The 22714-nt window shown below is 42.5% G+C and overlaps 2 protein-coding genes across 3 annotated transcripts in view; both read right to left on the bottom strand.

Moving 5' to 3' along the window:
- Positions 1-21442, bottom strand: part of LOC308327115 (CD276 antigen homolog) — a 59138-nt gene extending 37696 nt beyond the window's left edge. Inside the window, exon 1 of one of the 2 annotated variants that reach the window (XM_080780287.1) lies at positions 21324-21442. Coding sequence is in view for 1 of the 2 variants with exons in the window: in XM_080780285.1 (XP_080636411.1) it covers positions 3161-3204 (44 nt within the window). In the remaining variant the exon portion in view is untranslated. Of the gene's footprint in view, positions 1-3160; positions 3292-21323 lie in introns of those variants that run through there. The other variant, XM_080780285.1, reaches the window with a different exon arrangement.
- Positions 7230-10405, bottom strand: LOC308326599 (CD276 antigen homolog). The gene is made up of 3 exons (XM_080779547.1): positions 10362-10405; positions 8257-8577; positions 7230-7372 (listed from the first exon to the last, which is right to left on the bottom strand). The coding sequence occupies exons 1-3, from the start codon at positions 10393-10395 to the stop codon at positions 7233-7235; spliced, it is 495 nt and encodes a 164-aa protein (XP_080635673.1). The 5' UTR covers positions 10396-10405; the 3' UTR covers positions 7230-7232.
- Positions 21443-22714: the final 1272 nt, after the last annotated feature.

Below are 22714 nucleotides of genomic sequence, written 5' to 3'. Positions count from 1 at the left end.
GCTTTTATATTGTATCAATAATACATCATACACACATAAATAAATAAGACTATTTGCTATAAAAGGGAAAAGTGTTATTAGATTTAAATGATGTTGGATATAACTTAAGTGATTATAGGCTACAATATCAGGGGTGACCAAAAGGTAAAGACCGCCATCTACCAGTAGATCACAAAGGCTGTGCAGGTAGATGACATGACAACATGCTCCTAAAGGATATTTAAATTAAATATATAAAAAGACGATTCTTGGCATCTGTCGCTTGGATTAAAGGTGACATTGATTGATTGACATCAACAAGCGCCTGTCAGCTCAAATCCACAACGCAACATTTTGTTTTCAGTGTTGCTGTGCACAAACATCGGTAGCATTAGATTAATAAATACAAAAAAACCTATTCCATTTCTCCCTCTATTTCCCATTCCAAGTGCATTTGTCTTATATGTAATGCCAGCGCCTCTATTCTAAAGACCCCTCAGGGACACGTTTAAACTATTTTCAGGGGGGTAGATCTTGTTGAGCTGGTCATTTTGAAAGGAGCGCTCAAGTATTAAAAAAAAGTGAACTGAGTGGTTGCAAATAACGGACACTATAACAGGAATTAGGTATAGATCTCTGACTTACATATTCAGTTCAGAACTTCAGACCACATATAAATAAATACATTTTTGTCACCGTCATTCATAGCAGTACTGTGCATTCAGGCATGCACAGAGATGAATTAACTATAGCTTTTGAGGTGCAGCACAATATAGCCGGCCTAATTTAGATATCGTACTTTTATTATGCTTATATCACACAACGCAATAAAGCCAGTGGCTTGTTGTGGTCCTTTCACTTTCACATAATAGTAGGCTAGATAGGCTACTTTATCATTCTGAAGCACCTGATGTACACTCGCTCTATGAGGAGACAACACACCGCACCGAGCTGCCCCTGATGTACACTCGCTCTATGAGGAGACAACACACCCCACCGAGCTGCCCCTGATGTACACTCGCTCTATGAGGAGACAACACACCCCACCGAGCTGCCCCTGATGTACACTCGCTCTATGAGGAGACAACACACCCCACCGAGCTGCCCCTGATGTGCACTCGCTCTATGCGGTCTCGGAGAGCCCACTCTACATAGGATCTGAGGGGAAATGACAATATGCAAGGTCAAAGATATATGTCCCTTCTGTGCCATAAATCTTAGCCAATGGATTAATATTGCTTGTGTTTGCTAAAACATGATAGGAATCATGGTAAAGCACTATTTTGGGTAGCCACCATCTTGTAAATATGCACAATAAGGGTCCAGACACACCCAATAATGAAAATAGGTATTCCATTGAGTCTCTCATGGTCAGAAAACATGAAATAGACACTGAGTTTGCGTTTCTAGCTCAACGTATTTTCTGGGTCCCAATATTGTGGCGGCCATATTGAATTTCATGGAAACTTTCAATACAAAAAATTCAAAAATATTCACCCCCCATTATAACTAATAGGGGCAAATATTGCGGCAACCGGGTTGTCCATATAGGTTGTGATCCTACGGGGTCATAGATACTATTTCTGGTGGACAACCTTTGAGGTCATGGCAAATGCAGGTCAACACCCTTTGCCTCCTGCAGGTTTTACACCTCGCCTGGGGGGTTAGAGGTTAGGGTTACAACATCCCTGTTTGTGTTTTCAATGAGGGCTCAGGGCTTGAGGGATTGGGCCACAGTCACACGGACATTGCTGTTCCTTGGAGTGGTTGCACCACTCAAAAAAACTAGGAACATTAACATCCCACGTGGGTCAGGTTACACCTGGGGGGGGCTGTTTGATGTTTGTGTTTCCACCTGCTGTGTTTACACAATAGGCCTGCCGCCTACTCTATTTTAAATACTGACAGACATCCTTCGGTTCTTTCTGGTTCTTAGTCCACGATGAGCCAGAGCTCATAGGCTATATTATAATCCTATATAAATAGATTCCACGTGAATTTATAATGAAATTAGATATTATTCCTCTACATCTGTGTAGAAAACAAAATAGCCGATTGAACAAGCTGCGACGCGTTATTGTAATTAAGCTTGCAGATCAGCTATTTTCAGCAATAGTGTAAAGTGTAAATGACATAACTTACACTGGATCATGTAAGACTTCATGGTAGATGTAGTGTGTAGTTAATATTGTGAAGACTTCATGGTAGATGTAGTGTGTAGTTAATATTGTGGCAAGTTGCTGTCTGTCCCTTAGTGTTTTGTTGTTCACGGTCTGTCTACCGAGATGGACCAGAGCTAGTCCGCAGGTAGCCCCGCAAGCAGAACCCGAATGTAGTAAAGTTTTATGACTTTACTGCATTGGGTCCTGCTTCACGTGGGGCTGTCGCCAGTTACGCACAAACAAATACAATGTAAACACGCCATGAGACGGACTTCTGCGCGCTTTTACCATGGTTATTCATGTATTGACTTACGAATGTGCGAACTATAAGTACCTTACATACCATACCGACACATCTCCTGTGTCGCGGAAGCCGTTAAGTATTTTTAATCCATGATTGATTAAAAATGTCGCTTCTTCCTACCTTGTTTATTGACACCTCATTGTACCGCCTATCTGGCTAGCTAGTGGTGCTACAGCTATGACGGAGCAGATCAAAGGCAGGGACATAGCCCGCAAAGCCAACCGCACATCGGGAGGCGGTACAATAAACGGTAAATAAACAAGAAGAAATCAAAGCGACATTTTTAATCAAACATGGATTAAAAATACTTAACGGCTTCCGCGACACAGGAGATTTTATCAGAGGTATGTAAGGTACTTATAGTTCGCACATCCGTAAACAAACACAATAAAAAGCGTCGTAATACCGCGCCGATCGACTAAACTATGAGTTTGTGTATATCCGCGTCCCAACAATCGCATTGAAAAATCTTAGCGTGACCAGGAACCCTACGGGTCAGCCCGGTTCGGTTCGGATTGGGCTGACCCAGGGGGTTCCGAGAGGGGCTAGTCCGCAGGGTAGGGTAGACTTTTAGCCCCTTTTAGGGATCCTGTGTTTACCTTTTCTGTCCAAAATACAGAGAAGGTAACCGGAGGGTTCCGATTAACGGGGCTAAAATAAATAAACTGGTAGCATTATACTAACATATCCAACCAACCGTAACAACAATTCTTACCAGAAAAAACGGCCGTTTCTTCTACAGAAGCGTCCCGGAATCATCAGGCGCAGATCGACGCTTTAAAGTCCTCCGTGAAGTAATAAATAAATCAACTTTATCCTCAAAGCAGCAGGAGAATTAAGACATCAGGAGCAGCAATGCATGACACAGCATTACACAGCGTGCTGCCAGGCTGGCTGGCTGGCTGGCTGGCTGGCTGGCTGGCTGGCTGGCTGGCTGGCTGGCTGGCTGGCTGGCTGGAGAGAGAGAGAGAGAGAGAGAGAGAGAGAGAGAGAGAGAGAGAGAGAGAGAGAGAGAGAGAGAGAGAGAGAGAGAGAGAGAGAGAGAGAGAGAGAGAGAGAGAGAGAGAGAGAGAGAGAGAGAGAGAGAGAGATCCTGTTGAATTGACATTTTAATTGATAGAGCGAGAGAGAGAGAGAGAGAGAGAGAGAGAGAGAGAGAGATCCTGTTGAATTGACATTTTAATTGATAGAGCGAGAGAGAGAGAGAGAGAGAGAGCCTGTAAAGACTATTATTGCGCACACACATAAATAAATAGGCCTATTAAATATATATCCAGTATGCACATATAAAACTATAGGCCGATTTAAGTCATATAATATCTCATAATAAACACTGTAAAGTTGTAGTTTAAAGGGTTTGTATTCTGCACCAAACCTCCAGACACTTTTCTTCAGATTCAGATTCAAAAGTTCAAAACTAAATACTGGCCACAAATAGACAAACTACATAAATAATACTTTAGGCAAACACAACTGAACAGAACCAAACCAAACAGGATGAGAGTTAAGTCTCTTCAGGCTAAACCTTGATCACACAAGGCCCTGTAGCTCTCCCACAGGGATCTATCCCCAGTGGCGTGCACAGATACACTAGGGGTGCTAGAGCACCCCTTTTGGTGTTAGCATCATGTTATGCTTTAGCTATTGAAAAATAGCAGATCTACAAGCTCATAGCGCGCCACCGAGTGGCGCGCTACGAGCTTGTAGATCTGCTATTTTTGAAAAATCGACTGACATAGAAACGTAGCTTTTTCAGAAAACTGTCGGGATGTATAGAAGACATTTGTAGAATCTGATCTCAGGTCAGAATGGGTTATTAAGGCAACCGGCCGGTTCCACGTGCTAGGTGCCCTTTTTTTTTTCACTTGAGCACCTGCCCCTCTAAATGTCTGTGCACGCCACTGTCTGTCCCCCACCCACTCACCTGCCCCTCTAAATGTCTGTGCACGCCACTGTCTGTCCCCCACCCACTCACCTGCCCCTCTAAATGTCTGTGCACGCCACTGTCTGTCCCCCACCCACTCACCTGCCCCTCTAAATGTCTGTGCACGCCACTGTCTGTCCCCCACCCACTCACCTGCCCCTCTAAATGTCTGTGCACGCCACTGTCTGTCCCCCACCCACTCACCTGCCCCTCTAAATGTCTGTGCACGCCACTGTCTGTCCCCCACCCACTCACCTGCCCCTCTAAATGTCTGTGCACGCCACTGTCTGTCCCCCACCCACTCACCTGCCCCTCTAAATGTCTGTGCACGCCACTGTCTGTCCCCCACCCACTCACCTGCCCCTCTAAATGTCTGTGCACGCCACTGTCTATCCCCCACCCACCCGTTCTATCAGTGTAACAGTCTCTGTGTTGAGTTATGCTTTCATGTAAATAGAGATGAGAAAGTATTGTACCCATTCTACAAAATTAATCAATCAATCAAAGTTAGCATGTCATCAAAACATTTAGAGATGTACTAAATATAATACACACAACTATATATATTCAAAAGGAAATCATCATAGATGTCCTTATTCTTCTTTTAGTGTCCACTCAAGTCATTCTGTGCAGTTGACAGTGTGGAGTGGTTAGAGGATGGGGGGAGTGTTTATGCAAGTATCTATGGGTGGAGACAAGTATCTAAACAAAAACACTGTTTCAGTGAAAAAGTTGAAAAAAGTTGTCATATGTACAAAAACACTGTTTCAGTGAAAAAGTTGAAAAAAGTTCTCAAAAAGTTGTCATACATGTACAAAAACACTGCACGTCCCATTTTAGTTAGTTACCCCGGGGCATCTCCACACTGGGCCATTCACGGACCATCTTGGGGCTTCACTTTCAATAAACACTAATCTGGGAATTATTTCGGGCCTTTAGAGGGCAGCAACGGACCATCTTGGGGCTTCACTTTCGGGTCGAGTGGTCTTCCCCTTTTGGCGAGAAGTCTTCACTTTCTGGGGCGAGTGGTCTTGGCGACTCGCCTCGGAAAGTGAAGACTTCTCGCCAAAGGTGAAGTCCACTCGCCGAGGCGAGAAGTCCGGTATTCGACGCAAGTAACGAGGCTAGTGTGATTATCACATTTAGAGGAGTAGTGTCGTTATATTACTCGTTACCGATCAAAGTAGTGTCGTTACAGTAACGAGAATTTCCGTTACTCGTTACACCCAACTCTGGTCCAAACCAGCATGTGTATTAACTGGTTCATAATGCAACAACCTGCTGTTATAATGAAGTCTCTATGAATGCATTTCATTCAAGGTCAGTGTTCTCAGTTCCATATTTTTTTTATTATCACCCTTTAAGCACTGCAAAAACAGGCATTAACACATCTAGGTTTAATTACTGCAACATCACCTCTAAAGTAAAGTAAACTGTAGAAAATCACCTCTAAAGTAAAGTAAACTGTAGAAAATCACCTCTGAAGTAAAGTAAACTGTAGAAAATGTACAAAGCTTCTGCTTTACAGACAACAACAACTAAAAAGATTTACAGAATAATTAACAATAAATTAGAACTGGAACTTGGAAAACTGGAACTTGGAAAAAAAATAAAGGAATAAACATGGTGATATATTGGCATATTTACTGAAAGCAAGAACATAAGACTTTGAAGTAGGAAGACAATGCACTTTTGAAAACTGGGAATGTTGAGATGGATCTAATGTTATTTGGTAAAGTATTCCAGTCTGTCGGGGCTTTAAAGGAAAAGGCATATTTACCAAATTCAATACTGACCAAAGGAACATTAAAATAAACCTGAGTGGAGTGTCTGGTACGTTGTGTTGAGGGGATAGAAGTTAAATAACGTTTGAGGTAAATAGGATAGAATAGGATTCTTATATGTAAAGGTGTCCATTGAAGTCTGTCATACATTATGCAATGGTGTGTGAGAAAAGGACAGCCAAGGACAATTTACAATTTACAATTTAGGCATTTAGCAGACGCTCTTAATCCAGAGCGACTTACATTTAAGCAAGAACAAAAGCATGGGAATACATCACATAAAGACATTTATCATGAAACATGCGTAGCTAAGAAAGTAACAGTGGAATATCTATAATGAAACTATACATATAAGCTATACATCTATACTACTATGCTACACATATGTACTATGACGTGCTATGAATACTAGAATTGCTATCTAAGGGGGTGGGGTAAGTGCTATGGGCCATGATGGAGTCTGAAAAGGTGGGTTTTCAGACTACGGCGGAAGATTGGGAGTGATGCTGCAGTTCTGACTGCAATGGGAAGTGCATTCCACAGGGCAAGGACAAATCGACAGAGTCTATTGTATGCAGTGTTAAGCGGCACAAGATCTGATTTTGAGGCATTTTGGTAAACCACATCACAATAGTCAAATAGTGGAAGTACTAATTGCAAAGCCAGTTTCTTACGACACTATGTCACTGCGGGGAAGTTGAGGAGTTGAGGAATCAGGCCAGCCATGAACCCGGTTGGGTCCTTGGCTTCAGCTCTTTCTGGGATTCTTAGGACACGTAGCTTCAAGGACCTGCTCCTATTTTCCAGGTCATCAGGTAGGCATTGTCTTTCTCAAGTTGTAACATCCGAGTGGTGAGATCATTCACATTATCTTCATTAGCTCCAACACGCTGCTCCATATGTTGCACACGGGTTATAAACACAACCCGTGTAGGAATTAGTATGTAGCGTTATGGACAGCAGAGAGCTGTGGGTGTGTTCACACACACTATGCCTGTACCCAGACAGACATGTATGATTACAGACAGAAGGATGAAGCAGTGAGTGCGTCCTCTCACAGACACACTGTCTCACATCATTCACATAGACACCAGTAGGGTTACAGACAGCATGATGGACAGCAGAGAGCAGCAGGAGTGTTCTCTCACAGACACGCCGTCTCCACTAGGAGGCGACGTCACCTTGGGTTTAGCAGTGGTTGGTCCATCTGTGGGTCTGACTGAAAACACAAGAGTCAGTTATTACAGTTAGAAGTTGTAGTTATTTAACACAAACTATAGGGTTTTAATCTTGTAATAATAATAATAAGCTATTCTAATGATGTAACTATTATTCAGATTCAATCAGGCCACTGTAGTTTCGGGCCATTCATGAATCAGACTTGTTTAACCCATTCTGAACGGGAACCCATTTTGGTATTAGCATCATGTTATGCTTTAGCTATTGAAAAATAGCAGATCTACAAGCTCATAGCGCGTTAATTTTTTAAAATGTTGAACTGTGAACTGAACTAGTTCTTTATGATTAATTCCTGTTCTGTTCTTTAACGATATAGAAGTGTCTATTTGTACGTCTCTAAATGTTTTGATGAATTGAACATGGTGGACCCTCTTGTAAACAAGTGTAATGCTTAATTGGGTCGTCCACTCACAGTTAACAGTCTTTGGGCTGTATTTTGCGTGTCTTAAGTACCAGGTCTTATTCCCTAACTTGAGTAAACTAAAGACCTGGAGGCGTGGTCAATGCCATTTGGCTATTCTGAGTGGCCAAAGAGCATTGACCACGCCTCCAGGTCTTTCATTTACTCAAGTTAGGGAATAAGACCTGGTACTTAAGACACGCAAAATACAGCCCCCAGTATTGAGTTCATTAAAAAAAAGAACTTTCCCAACACTGCTTGCGCACACACACACACACACACACACACACACACACACACACACACACACACACACACACACACACACACACACACACACACACACACACACACACACACACACACACACACACACACACACACACACACACACACACACACACACACACACACACACACACACACACACACACACACACACACACACACACACACACACACACCTGTGACAGTGAGCTGCAGTTTGTGTTGGTAGGAGACCCTGGGGATATCACAGTTGTACGGCCCGGCGTCCATCAGACGGACGTCCTTCAGAAGCACAGAGAAGTCCCCCGCTGCGTAGCGCCCAGGAGACGTGACGACCCGGCCCCTGAAGCGCGGGTGCTGGTCCAACAGGTCCTCTCCGCCGTTGATGATGTCCACCAGGTTGTATTGTGTGTCTCGGTAGCGCCAGAACACGTTGAAGTTTGGAGGCGACGCGGCGTAGGAACAGTTGAGCAGAACCTCTGAACCTGCATACGCACTGATCTGGTCCTGAGCATACACTGCACACACACACACACACACAGAAAAAGAAAGGTACCATGTTTACCCAGGGTAACTGGACTAAGCTCAAGAACTTGTTTACAGCCAGGCCCTGCTCATAGAACATTTCATGGTAGGGGTTCAATGCCTTGCTCAAGGGCACTTCAGCGGTGGTAATTTTAACGTGCCGGTCCGGGGATACGAACTAGCGACCTTCCGATATCAAGACCGCTCCGCAAACCGTTCGGCCACCTCTGCCACACGCGCGCGCACACACACGCGTGCGCGTGCACACACACACACACACACACACACACACACACACACACACACACACACACACACACACACACACACACACACACACACACACACACACACACACACACACACACACACACACACACACACACACACACACACAGAAAAAGAAAGGTACCATGTTTACCCAGGGTAACTGGACTAAGCTCAAGAACTTGTTTACAGCCAGGCCCTGCTCATAGAACATTTCATGGTAGGGGTTCAATGCCTTGCTCAAGGGCACTTCAGCGGTGGTAATTTTAACGTGCCGGTCCGGGGATACGAACTAGCGACCTTCCGATATCAAGACCGCTCCGCAAACCGTTCGGCCACCTCTGCCACACGCACACACACACACACACACACAGACTTTGAGTTTCTATAACTATAAACTTTCATGACAGCAGAACAGCCAAATATAATTGATGAAAAGCTACTATACAGTGAAGTCTGTTCACAGAAGTTGTTGTAGGATAATGTGGGGATTATCTGACGAGGTACCATTTGAGTGGGCAAAAAAAAGGCTTCTAAATCAACCCATGTTTCTATATGTCAGTGGTGCTCAACCTTTTTCATGTCAAGAGTTCAAACAAAGGGGGAGGGGTCTTTGGATGTGTGCATGAGTGACTCAGAGTGAGCAAAACAAACAGAATCATCTTCATGCGGAGTTAATAGCACATATATACTAACACATATATACCAACACATACTAACACACATATACTAACACATATATACTAACACATACCAACACATACTAACACACATATACTAACATATATACTAACACATACCAACACATACTAACACATATATACTAACACATATATACTAACACATACCAACACATACTAACACACATATACTAACACATATATACTAACACATACCAACACATACTAACACACATATACTAACACATATATACTAACACATACCAACACATACTAACACATATATACTAACACATACCAACACATACTAACACATATATACTAACACATATATACTAACACATACCAACACATACTAACACATATATACTAACACATATATACTAACACATACCAACACATACTAACACATATATACTAACACATATATACTAACACATACCAACACATACTAACACATATATACTAACACACATATACTACTGTGTAGAGCCCAGGATCACATTAGATGATTGACACAGGGGTGAAAAATGGGTTACAAAATCGTGGGATAATTTTCTTTTTAATAATAATAATGTATGATGTATGGTCTGTGATTCATTGATGTATGGTCTGTGATTCATTGATTCATTGATGTATGGTCTGTGGTTCATTGATGTATGGTCTGTGGTTCATTGATGTATGGTCTGTGGTTCATTGATGTATGGTCTGTGATTCATTGATGTATGGTCTGTGGTTCATTGATGTATGGTCTGTGGTTCATTGATGTATGGTCTGTGATTCATTGATGTATGGTCTGTGGTTCATTGATGTATGGTCTGTGGTCTCACCTGAGTCCAACAGCAGCAGGACCAGAAGAATCATGACGCTGACACAGCTGTGAAATAAACACACGTCACATTAACACTTAAACGTTATGCCATATATTATCCAACATGACAGCCACGCAAACAAACACACAATGCACTTTACAGGCTAAACGTTGCCGTTATCTTAACCCATTTTGGGTGGGAACCCTTTTTGGCCGATCAAATCATTAGACAGAAGAAAATAAAGGCAGGGGACAACACTATTTGTTTTGTTTTTCGTCTTATAAATTATTTGATCGGCCCCAAAACATTGTGTTCATTGTCATGATTTGTCACGATCCGAGTTGGCTTTGTCCGCGGCGTAACCGTCTTTAAATAAATTATATTAGAAGTGCCGATGGGAGAATGCATTGGGGTTTCATTTCCTGGGCCACTCGTTTTTCTGAAAGGGGGCGGGACTGCGGTGCTCAATAAAGCCAGTGGCTTGTTGTGGTCCTTTCCCTTTCACATATGTAGGCTATAGATAGGCTACTTTATCATTCTGAAGCTCTATTCATTCAGCGAAAATGTGTCTCTTCAACAAACAGCAAAGCTTTTTAGTGCGTGCATGTGTGTGTTGGGTCAGCCACTCAGCCGGCCGGCAGCTAGTGGATGGGGATACCCCACCGAGCTGCACCTGATGTACACTCGCTCTATGAGGAGACAACACACCCCACCGAGCTGCACCTGATGTACACTCGCTCTATGAGGAGACAACATACCCCACCGAGCTGCACCTGATGTACACTCGCTCTATGAGGAGACAACACACCCCACCGAGCTGCATTTACAAGATTTCCGTATATATAAACATTCAGATTTCAAATATAAAGTACTCACAATTTGTCCCACGGGTGTTAGTTAGTAGCAGCTCCAGCGATTAGAATTATAGGACTCTGTTGCGCTCTTATACTGCTCTGCGCATAGTGGTCCTTTCACTCCGATTGGCTGAAAGGAAAACGAGGGCGGAGACGAAATAGGACTCTGTTGCACTATGTACTGCTCTGCGCATAGGCTCTGCGCAGTCAGTCAACAACACTGAAAACTTATTTCCAATGAGAAAATTTAGTTTTTCTTCCCCCCCCCATTCATCTGTGGTATAATTCACATTTAGATTAAATTATAGCCTACCAAGTTTCATAATAGTCTATCTTTAAAGCTATATAATAATTGATTAATTATACTATAGCCTCGAAGTCAGGCGTAATATGATTAAATAATTGTTAGAATAATGAATAAAACAACATTCCATTGCACTTTCATGACATTAACATCAGCAGCATCTATTCCAAGCAATGCATGATGACACTATGGCCCAATCCCAATCCACTCCCTTGCTGACTCAATGAGCCCTCACTGATTTAGCTGCGCGTTCATGTGAAGTCTGCGAGGGTTTGAGGGATGTCCCATTTGAAATCGGTAAGTCAGTGAGGGCTCAGCCCCGCCCCTTTATGTGCCCTTTGCCAAAGTCAGCATCTATTCTAGACCAGCGCTGCCCAGAAGGTGGAAGGAGATCTACCTTTAGATCACAAAGGCTGTGCAGGTTTTGCAGGCACATGACATGCCCCTAAAAATACCGGTAATTAAATATAATTATAATTAAAATAGAAAAGAGGTATCTGCCACTTGGATTCATTAGGACCTGTCAGCTCAAACCCACAATGCAATACTTTGTTTTCAAGAGTCCGTTGCAAACGTCAGTATAGCGTTACAAAGTTAGACAATTATAACAAACTTAACACACATATATTGCCTGTTTTTCCTCCCGGAATTTTCCCCAGTGAGGGGGATAACTTTGTAATATGCTATTGGCTGTTTGTATTCTTTTTGGAAAAATATAAAAAGATACTCCTGTGGAAAGGCTATATTATATTACTTATATTGACCCTATAAACAATTTAGTATTATTTAGTATATGTAAGGTTTTGCCCACTCAAATGGTACCTCGTCAGATTATAATCCCCACATTATCCTACAACAACTTCTGTGAACAGACTTCACTGTATAGTAGCTTTTCATAAATTATATTTGTTACTGCTGTTCTGTTGTCATGAAAGTTTATAGTTAGAGAAATTCAAAGTCCAGCCGTCTGCTGTCCAGCCTCTCCCACCCCTCACTGGGGAACATTCTGGGAGGAAAACAGAAACGGGGTGCAGTCTTCTTGTATTCTTCTCAACTAGTGGAAAGAAAAATCAACAAATCTAAATAAATAAATGGTCAGGGACCACATGACACCTCCTCCCCCGTACTCCCAAGCAGGGAGGCACTCATGGGTCCCATTTTTTAGGGATGCAGTCTGAAAATCTACCGAGTTTAAATTAAATTGGTGTGAAAAGATGATGATGTGGTTGGTACACAGCGCAGCAGCAACGCAGCACAGCAGCCCGAGAACACAATAAGAAATATAACATTATTATCCTGTCACCTGCAGGTCAGAGCTAAAGAGAAGGAATTTTGGTCTCTTAATTGTGAGCAGAGAAGTATCCCCTGATTGTGTCGTGTGCACTCAAGCTGCATGCCTACTTTGGTTCCACGTACTTATGTGAAATGGCCTTTTCACAAATGAAAATAATAAAATCCAAGTTTAGAACTCGTATGACTGACTCACATCTTAATGACCCTCAGACTGGCAATCACTAAATATGAACCAGATTTCAAAACGCTTGCAGATAAAGTGCAGTCACAGCAGTCTCATTAAAGGTGGGCTGACCCTGAGAGTATGTCACCATATCTGTGCAAATATATATGGTCATGTTATGCCTATGTCATTTGAACATCTGCCAATGTGAATATTCATTGAAATGAGAAACAAAATATTTCTAATACAAATTATTTCTAATTTGTATTAATATTATTTGACATTGATAATATAACTTACTATAAGTATTTATTCTAATTTAAGCTTTAGTCTTTGTGTGGATGTGTCCACAACTCCACATGCATTGAGCCTGTCAGAAATAGCAACAAAACAAGTGTTTTTTCTAACACGTTTTAGTGGTAGATCTTGGCTTACAATTGGGAATAAAATGGGCTCTTGGGCTTGAAAAGGTTGGTTACCACTGGTCTAGATATACAACTAACCTAACCCTGAGGCCAAATGGACATAGTGGCCGAATTTGTCATTGCAGCCTCGAGCCAGCGCTGCTCCGTTGACTATCATTGAAGCACGTTCATGTGATTGAGGCCATGACACGTGAACGAATGTGTCATACGTGAACGCAGCACAAACGGCACAATGATAGTCAACGGCAGCGCGTTCATGTGTTTGAGGCAAATCCATCCCAGAATGCACTCTGTTCCTATACCAGGAAGGAGGAGTGAAATCGCCTCATGCGCTTTTGAGCAACTTAATGCAAGTGGATGGAAGGAGAACTCGGGTGTCTTCTCTATTCATATATAACTCTATGGTCTAGAGGCTAACGGACAGAGCATGACTGTCACCACTCCCTTATTAGGACGGTGAATACACTCCAATCATCACACGCACGCACACACACACACACACACACACGCACACACACGCACGCACACACACAGTTTACACACAATAAACTCCATTCATTCCAACAAACACTATAGATTGATTGATTGATTGATTCTTTATTGCAGACTCAGGGGAATCCATATCACAGTACAACACAATAGATAAAAAGAATAATAATATAGAAAGAATTATACAATAAAAAGAGTTCCACCATATTCAGTTTCGAACATACAGACAAGTTCGCCAATGGTTCCACAGTCTGGAGAAGAACCTGACAGAACTACGTACCATGTTAGTGATGACATTAATGATGTCATTTACTGACTCAGATACACTACACATGAATTTGTACATAAGATTGCGTAGCACAGCAGAGCAGGTGGGAACCCCAACACTGACGAACAGATTGCGTAGCACAGCAGAGCAGGTGGAACCCCAACACTGACGAACAGATTGCGTAGCACAGCAGAGCAGGTGGAACCCCAACACTGACCAACAGATTGCGTAGCACAGCAGAGCAGGTGGAACCCCAACACTGACCAACAGATTGCGTAGCACAGCAGAGCAGGTGGAACCCCAACACTGACGAACAGATTGCGTAGCACAGCAGAGCAGGTGGAACCCCAACACTGACGAACAGATTGCGTAGCACAGCAGAGCAGGTGGAACCCCAACACTGACCAACAGATTGCGTAGCACAGCAGAGCAGGTGGAACCCCAACACTGACGAACAGATTGCGTAGCACAGCAGAGCAGGTGGAACCCCAACACTGACCAACAGATTGCGTAGCACAGCAGAGCAGGTGGAACCCCAACACTGACCAACAGATTGCGTAGCACAGCAGAGCAGGTGGGAACCCCAACCCTGACGAACATTTGACTTGCACTGGAGCTTCTTGGAGCTCTCAGAAGCAGCCTCATACAGTCATTGTATGCCACTGTCAATCGCCTGATACTGGCCTGCTTGTAGCGGCACCACAGGTGGGCGGTGTACAGGGGTGTACAAAATACATTTTGTACACCATTTTGTACACATATAGGCCCTCATTTATCAATCGAGTGTAAAATCTGCCACAGATTGGAGTGCAGGTTTCGTAGTACACCCACGTCGCCACGGCATTTATAAAGTGATCGCAAACAGCTGATCCTTCCTTAATTTCGTTCTGACGTTAATAAATGTGACGGCTGAAATCTATCTGGCACGCCCTATGAAATCAAGCCTCGCCCTCGTTTTTGCGACTGAACACATGAAATACGACCTGTGGGAACCATGGAAACCATGTAAAAAAGTTTCTCCCGTGCCTTATTGCTGCCCCTCACCCACCTCTCTCATACACACACACACACACACACACACACACACACACACACACACACACACACACACACACACACACACACACACACACACACACACACACACACACACACACACACACACAACTTGCAAGCCTATATAACTAACTGGTGTCTTGTTAAATAAATAAAGAACGAACACCTGCATGAATTAAATAAAGTTGTAGGCCTACCCTGTCTGTTTCCCTCTCACCTCGCTTGCCTTGCTGTCATGTCCACGCACGCACCTACATGACACATCGACATCGCATCGCCATGAATGGAATTAGTTTGTAGGCTGGCCTATATACATTTTACCCATTCGTGCGCAGTGCATGGCGAAGGCGTGATACTGCGCACTGCTGTGACATTAAAGTCCTGTGGATGACTCAGTGATGCCTGCATGAGAGATAGGCTATCATGTCGTCAAGGCAGTCATAATCAACGTTTATGTAGTGATTTGATCATTGATGAACGAATCATAAACATATGGATGAAGGCTTGTCGCTTGCATGTGTGCTGGTATGTGTTGGCGACGCACGCCGCGGTCCCGTCCTCCCGACCCCCGAAAATGATCTCGCTTTTATCTGAACTGTGAAAACTGTCAAAACCTGTCTAAGCACTTATTTAAATGGTGAATGATTAAGCCCCTTACGCCTATAGCCTGCTAGTACTTACTACAAATAGGCAAGCTGTATGCTTGTCATTGTCACTTGGAAATAAAGGCGTGCAGTCCATTTATGCCTTTTTTAAAATAATATCATAATCACATATGCCGCATCACCGCATGCGCTCCAAAATCATCTCACAAGTGCGCTTGCATAACAAGGCCAGTAAAGCACTGTTTGATTAAGCACAAACTAATACATTGTAAACATGTTATATTGTTTTTAATTGCGCGATTTTAATTACTTGTAAAGTTGGAAATCTCTCCCTTTTTTTTTTACATACACATACCGTTTTTTATTAACATTTTAGGAGTGAAAACATATGTTTAGATGCCTGTGACAGCGTGTCAGCAGTTCAGACAATGCTGCTCCGCTTGTGTAAGACAGAAAAACAGCGTACGCCAGCTGAGGAGCAAACGTGGATTTTGAACGTTGTCACGTTCAATTTCAAGCTTTGGCGGAAATGGTAAATGTCAAAAATGTCGGCAATTTCGGCGTGCACCCATATTTTGGCGTACGCACGGTTGATAAATGAGGGCCATAGACATTATACTGCTTGTGGAATGCTGTCCCACCTCATGTTACAGCATCCCATGCCCTGCCTGTGTTTAAATCAGCCTCTCAGCGGCCCATAGGAGGCTTTGTTTGGCCCAAAACATTGTGTTTATTGTCATGATTTGTCACGACAAGAGTCGTCTTTGTCCGCGGCGTATAAACGTCTTCAAAAAAATACTTTCTGAAAAGTCTACGAGGGAAACGGGAACAGGGATTTATTTTCCGGGTCTCTCGAGGGGGGGCGGGCCTAATTTGGTCATGAAACAGGGATATTGTATGGCTTACTAGATAGCCAGGCTATGTTTAAAACTCTAAAGTGCTTGTCCGACAGACACTCTGAACAAACATGTCTTCAGAGATTGTTGGACGACCACGTCAGAGGAGGCTAAATGCATCTCGGTATAATAACAACCACGTCAGAGGAGGCTAAATGCATCCACGTGTGATAACAGCATCCTAAAGGTTGGCGAGGAACACGGCCTCAAACGGACAGCGGAGAACTCGCCGCTTTACCAACTCGCCGCAGCTTTCAGTTTCAGTGTCTTCATCGTTATGCTAACGTACATGCTGTCCTCATCGGTGTAGTACAGTCAAACACACAGATGGTACAGTCCATCTCCAAGGTGATCAGATTATTTTGCGCAGGCTAATGGTCAGCTAGTCTCTCTCTCTCTCTCTCTCTCTCTCTCTCTCTCTCAGACTGAACAGTCCTTTGTCCACCAGTCGACTTATTAATCAGGAGTTGTAGTGGTTGGCTACTGAGTGGTGAACAATGCTCTTGTCTTCATGTATGTAATATTGTTTTGTTCTTTGTACTGTCAAATGTCCCACTGAGTAATAGGCGGCTATTAGACATGCGTCATTCTTTTTTTCCCCCTCCTTTCTAAAATGGTGGCTGTGAGTCAAATTAACCACATTTCCAGAGTTGAGCCAGTTTCCCTAAAATATGAATCACAAGTCGTCTCATGTTTATTATGTCAATGCTACTCAGATTATGCTGAATAATCTTTAGCTCTGAGCCACTCTGCTATACATGTACACATACTCATTTAAAGGAGAATGCCATACTAGAAGGCTTTCTTACCTCTCTTTGTGGTTGTTACGTCCCCATCAAAGAGGTCCAGGTGTTATTTTGGCTATTTCCTTACCATAAGCCCCAAATTAATTGCATTGAATGGAATAGGAATTGAATGGGGATATGGGGTGTTGTGCTAATTCGTTTATTTCCATCGCTCAAAATTATAATTGTTTTGTATATATCCTCTCTTCATAATGTAAATAATAACCCAAGCGGCACACTTTACTACTTATTTCGATGGAAATAAGAGAATTAGACCCCATAGCCCCATTCAATTCAATGCAATTCATTCAGGGCTTATGGTAGGGAAAATAGCGTTTTTGCACAAAAAAAACACCTGGACCTCTTTGGTGGGGACGTAACGACTACAAAGAAAGGTAAGACATGTAAGAAAGCCTTCTAGCATGGAATTCTCCTTTAAGAGGAGTTTGCTCTATTCTGAATAACAAACTTTATTTGATTGGCTTTTATATTGTATCAATAATACATCATACACACATAAATAAATAAGACTATTTGCTATAAAAGGGAAAAGTGTTATTAGATTTAAATGATGTTGGATATAACTTAAGTGATTATAGGCTACAATATCAGGGGTGACCAAAAGGTAAAGACCGCCATCTACCAGTAGATCACAAAGGCTGTGCAGGTAGATCACATGACCACATGCTCCTAAAGGATATTTAAATTAAATATATAAAAAGACGATTCTTGGCATCTGTCGCTTGAATTAACCCATTCTGACCGGGAACCCGTTTTGGTGTTAGCATCATGTTATGCTTTAGCTATTGAAAAACAGCAGATCTACAAGCTCATAGCGCGCCACCGAGTGGCGCGCTAAGAGCTTGTAGGTCTGCTATTTTTTGAAAAATCGAAGAACGACTGACATTTTTACAATCTGATCTCAGGTCAGAATGGGTTAATCAGACCAGTGTGTGTCCAGTGGAAACCTCGTATGAATCTGATCTCAGGTCAGAATGGGTTAAAGGTGACTTTGATTGATTGACATCAACAAGCGCCTGTCAGCTCAAATCCACAACGCAACATTTTGTTTTCAGTGTTGCTGTGCACAAACATCGGTAGCATTAGATTAATAAATACAAAAAAACCTATTCCATTTCTCCCTCTATTTCCCATTCCAAGTGCATTTGTCTTATATGTAATGCCAGCGCCTCTATTCTAAAGACCCCTCAGGGACACGTTTAAACTATTTTCAGGGGGGTAGATCTTGTTGAGCTGGTCATTTTGAAAGGAGCGCTCAAGTATTAAAAAAAAGTGAACTGAGTGGTTGCAAATAACGGACACTATAACAGGAATTAGGTATAGATCTCTGACTTACATATTCAGTTCAGAACTTCAGACCACATATAAATAAATACATTTTTGTCACCGTCATTCATAGCAGTACTGTGCATTCAGGCATGCACAGAGATGAATTAACTATAGCTTTTGAGGTGCAGCACAATATAGCCGGCCTAATTTAGATATCGTACTTTTATTATGCTTATATCACACAACGCAATAAAGCCAGTGGCTTGTTGTGGTCCTTTCACTTTCACATAATAGTAGGCTAGATAGGCTACTTTATCATTCTGAAGCACCTGATGTACACTCGCTCTATGAGGAGACAACACACCGCACCGAGCTGCCCCTGATGTACACTCGCTCTATGAGGAGACAACACACCCCACCGAGCTGCCCCTGATGTACACTCGCTCTATGAGGAGACAACACACCCCACCGAGCTGCCCCTGATGTACACTCGCTCTATGAGGAGACAACACACCCCACCGAGCTGCCCCTGATGTGCACTCGCTCTATGCGGTCTCGGAGAGCCCACTCTACATAGGATCTGAGGGGAAATGACAATATGCAAGGTCAAAGATATATGTCCCTTCTGTGCCATAAATCTTAGCCAATGGATTAATATTGCTTGTGTTTGCTAAAACATGATAGGAATCATGGTAAAGCACTATTTTGGGTAGCCACCATCTTGTAAATATGCACAATAAGGGTCCAGACACACCCAATAATGAAAATAGGTATTCCATTGAGTCTCTCATGGTCAGAAAACATGAAATAGACACTGAGTTTGCGTTTCTAGCTCAACGTATTTTCTGGGTCCCAATATTGTGGCGGCCATATTGAATTTCATGGAAACTTTCAATACAAAAAATTCAAAAATATTCACCCCCCATTATAACTAATAGGGGCAAATATTGCGGCAACCGGGTTGTCCATATAGGTTGTGATCCTACGGGGTCATAGATACTATTTCTGGTGGACAACCTTTGAGGTCATGGCAAATGCAGGTCAACACCCTTTGCCTCCTGCAGGTTTTACACCTCGCCTGGGGGGTTAGAGGTTAGGGTTACAACATCCCTGTTTGTGTTTTCAATGAGGGCTCAGGGCTTGAGGGATTGGGCCACAGTCACACGGACATTGCTGTTCCTTGGAGTGGTTGCACCACTCAAAAAAACTAGGAACATTAACATCCCACGTGGGTCAGGTTACACCTGGGGGGGGCTGTTTGATGTTTGTGTTTCCACCTGCTGTGTTTACACAATAGGCCTACTCTATTTTAAATACTGACAGACATCCTTCGGTTCTTTCTGGTTCTTAGTCCACGATGAGCCAGAGATCATAGGCTATATTATAATCCTATATATAAATAGATTCCACGTTAATTTATAATGAAATTAGATATTATTCCTCTACATCCATGTGTAGAAAACAAAATAGCCGATTTACAAGCTGCGACGCGTTATTGTAATTAAGCTTGCAGATCAGCTATTTTCAGCAAGTGTAACCAAGTGTAAATGACGTAACTTACACTGGATCATGCAAGACTTCATGGTAGATGTAGTGTGTAGTTAATATTGTGAAGACTTCATGGTAGATGTAGTGTGTAGTTAATATTGTGAAGACTTCATGGTAGATGTAGTGTGTAGTTAATATTGTGAAGACTTCATGGTAGATGTAGTGTGTAGTTAATATTGTGAAGACTTCATGGTAGATGTAGTGTGTAGTGATGGGAGAAAGTAGACCCTTAAGCAGTTACTATTACTTTAAGAGAGTGTGCAGCTGAGCTGTGCCCAAGCAAGGTCACAGGGTGACAGGGCGATTTTCTATATAGTGTTGGGAAAAAGTTTGACACGTCAGAATTCTCCAGGACGACCAACCCTCGGGACTGTGCTTCGAGGGGCCCCTCGATCTGCGGACTGATATATGATCGAATCTGATTCGTGATGTATACAGGTCGTATCTGCTTTCATATGTGTCTTTGCTGTTCATATGTATATCACATGACCATTCAATATTGGGATAATTATGGGCAATCAATAAATGCCAGATCGTGTGAATCCATGATTTTGAGTGTAGGCCTACAGCCTGTTTATTGGACTATTAGATAACCCTCTCACAGGATGGCGCATCAGTAGTTAATATTGTGAAGACTTCATGGTAGATGTAGTGTGTAGTTAATATTGTGAAGACTTCATGGTAGATGTAGTGTGTAGTTAACATTGTGAAGACTTCATGGTAGATGTAGTGTGTAGTTAACATTGTGAAGACTTCATGGTAGATGTAGTGTCAGTGTAGTTAATATTGTGAAGACTTCATGGTAGCTGTAGCCTAGTGTGTAGTTAGACCAGAGCTAGTCCGCAGGGTAGGGTAGACTTTTAGCCCCTTTAGGGATCCTGTGTTTACCTTTTCTGTCCAAAACACAGAGAAGGTAACCGGAGGGTTCCGATTAACGGGGCTAAAATAAATAAACTGGTAGCATTATACCAACATATCCAACCAACCGTAACAACAATTCTTACCAGAAAAACGGCCGTTTCTTCCACAGAAGCGTCCCGGAATCATCAGGCGCAGAATCGACGCTTTAAAGTCCTCCGTGAAATAATAAATACATCAACTTTATCCTCAAAGCAGCAGGAGAATTAAGACATCAGGAGCAGCAAGCAATGCGCATGACACAGCATTACACAGCGTGCTGACAGCTGGCTGGAGAGAGAGAGAGAGAGAGAGAGGGAGAGAGAGAGAGGGAGGGAGAGAGAGAGAGAGAGCCTGTTGAATTGACATTTTAATTGGTAGAGCGAGAGAGAGAGAGAGCCTGTAAAGACTATTCTTGGAGTTATTCACTATTTTGTATTTCACATTTATTTGTTGGATTTGTTTGGTAGAATTATTATATGCATTATTATTCCAGTTTATTTGTGTTCCAGTTAAAGGCTTTTGTTTTGAAGGTATTGGGCAATTGGGTGTGCACAGGTGAATTGATTTAACTGTCATCAGACAGGCACTCATTTAGATTTCAGTTTGGCACTGGGAAGGTGCACAAGTTTTTACCAGGGTGACAGGGTCAAAGCAAACTAGCAAAGCAGTTATTTCCATCATGTTTGCCATACTTGTCTGTGAAGGAAATGGAATAAAATATCACCAACCTGCAAGAGCTGTTTCGACATCGACTCATTTATCCATGCGTAAGATCCACTATACCCGGTGCCTCAGTGGCCCTTTGAGTTTTATTGTTGTTGACAAATAGCCACTACAACTATTATTGCGCACACACATATAGGCATATAAAATAAATAGGCCTTTAAAATATATATCCAGTATCCACATATAAAACTATAGGCCGATTTAAGTCATATAATATCTCATAATAAACACTGTAAAGTTGTAGTTTAAAGGGTTTGTATTCTCCACCAAACCGATCCAGACACTTTTCTTCAGATTCAGATTCAAAAGTTCAAAACTAACGACATAAATAATACTTTAGGCAAACACAACTGAACAGAACCAAACCAAACAGGAGGAGAGTTAAGTCTCTTCAGGCTAATCCTTGATCACACAAGGCCCTGTAGCTCTCCCACAGGGATCTATCCCCAGTGGCGTGCACAGATAGACACTAGCCCTGCCCTTTTGGCAATGTCTATCCCCCACCCACTCCTTCCCCCTCACTGTATATGTTTCTTTTCCCCTTTTACCTCCTATGATGATTTCCTTTTGAATATATAGTTGTGTGTATATTTAGTACATCTCTAAATGTTTTGATGAATTGAACAAGGTAGGCCTAAATGCTTTATGGTGTCGTCCACTCACAGTTAACATCTGTTGTATTGAGTTGTGCTTGAAATGTACTGCAATTCTGCAAACTGTTAATCAATCAATCAATCAATCAAAATCTTTCCCGCGTTAAAGCCCACAT

The sequence above is a fragment of the Protomyctophum bolini genome (assembly GCF_963924005.1).
Source record: "Protomyctophum bolini genome assembly, chromosome: 13".
NCBI lineage: Eukaryota > Metazoa > Chordata > Actinopteri > Myctophiformes > Myctophidae > Protomyctophum > Protomyctophum bolini.
This window is presented reverse-complemented; position numbering and strand designations above follow the sequence as displayed.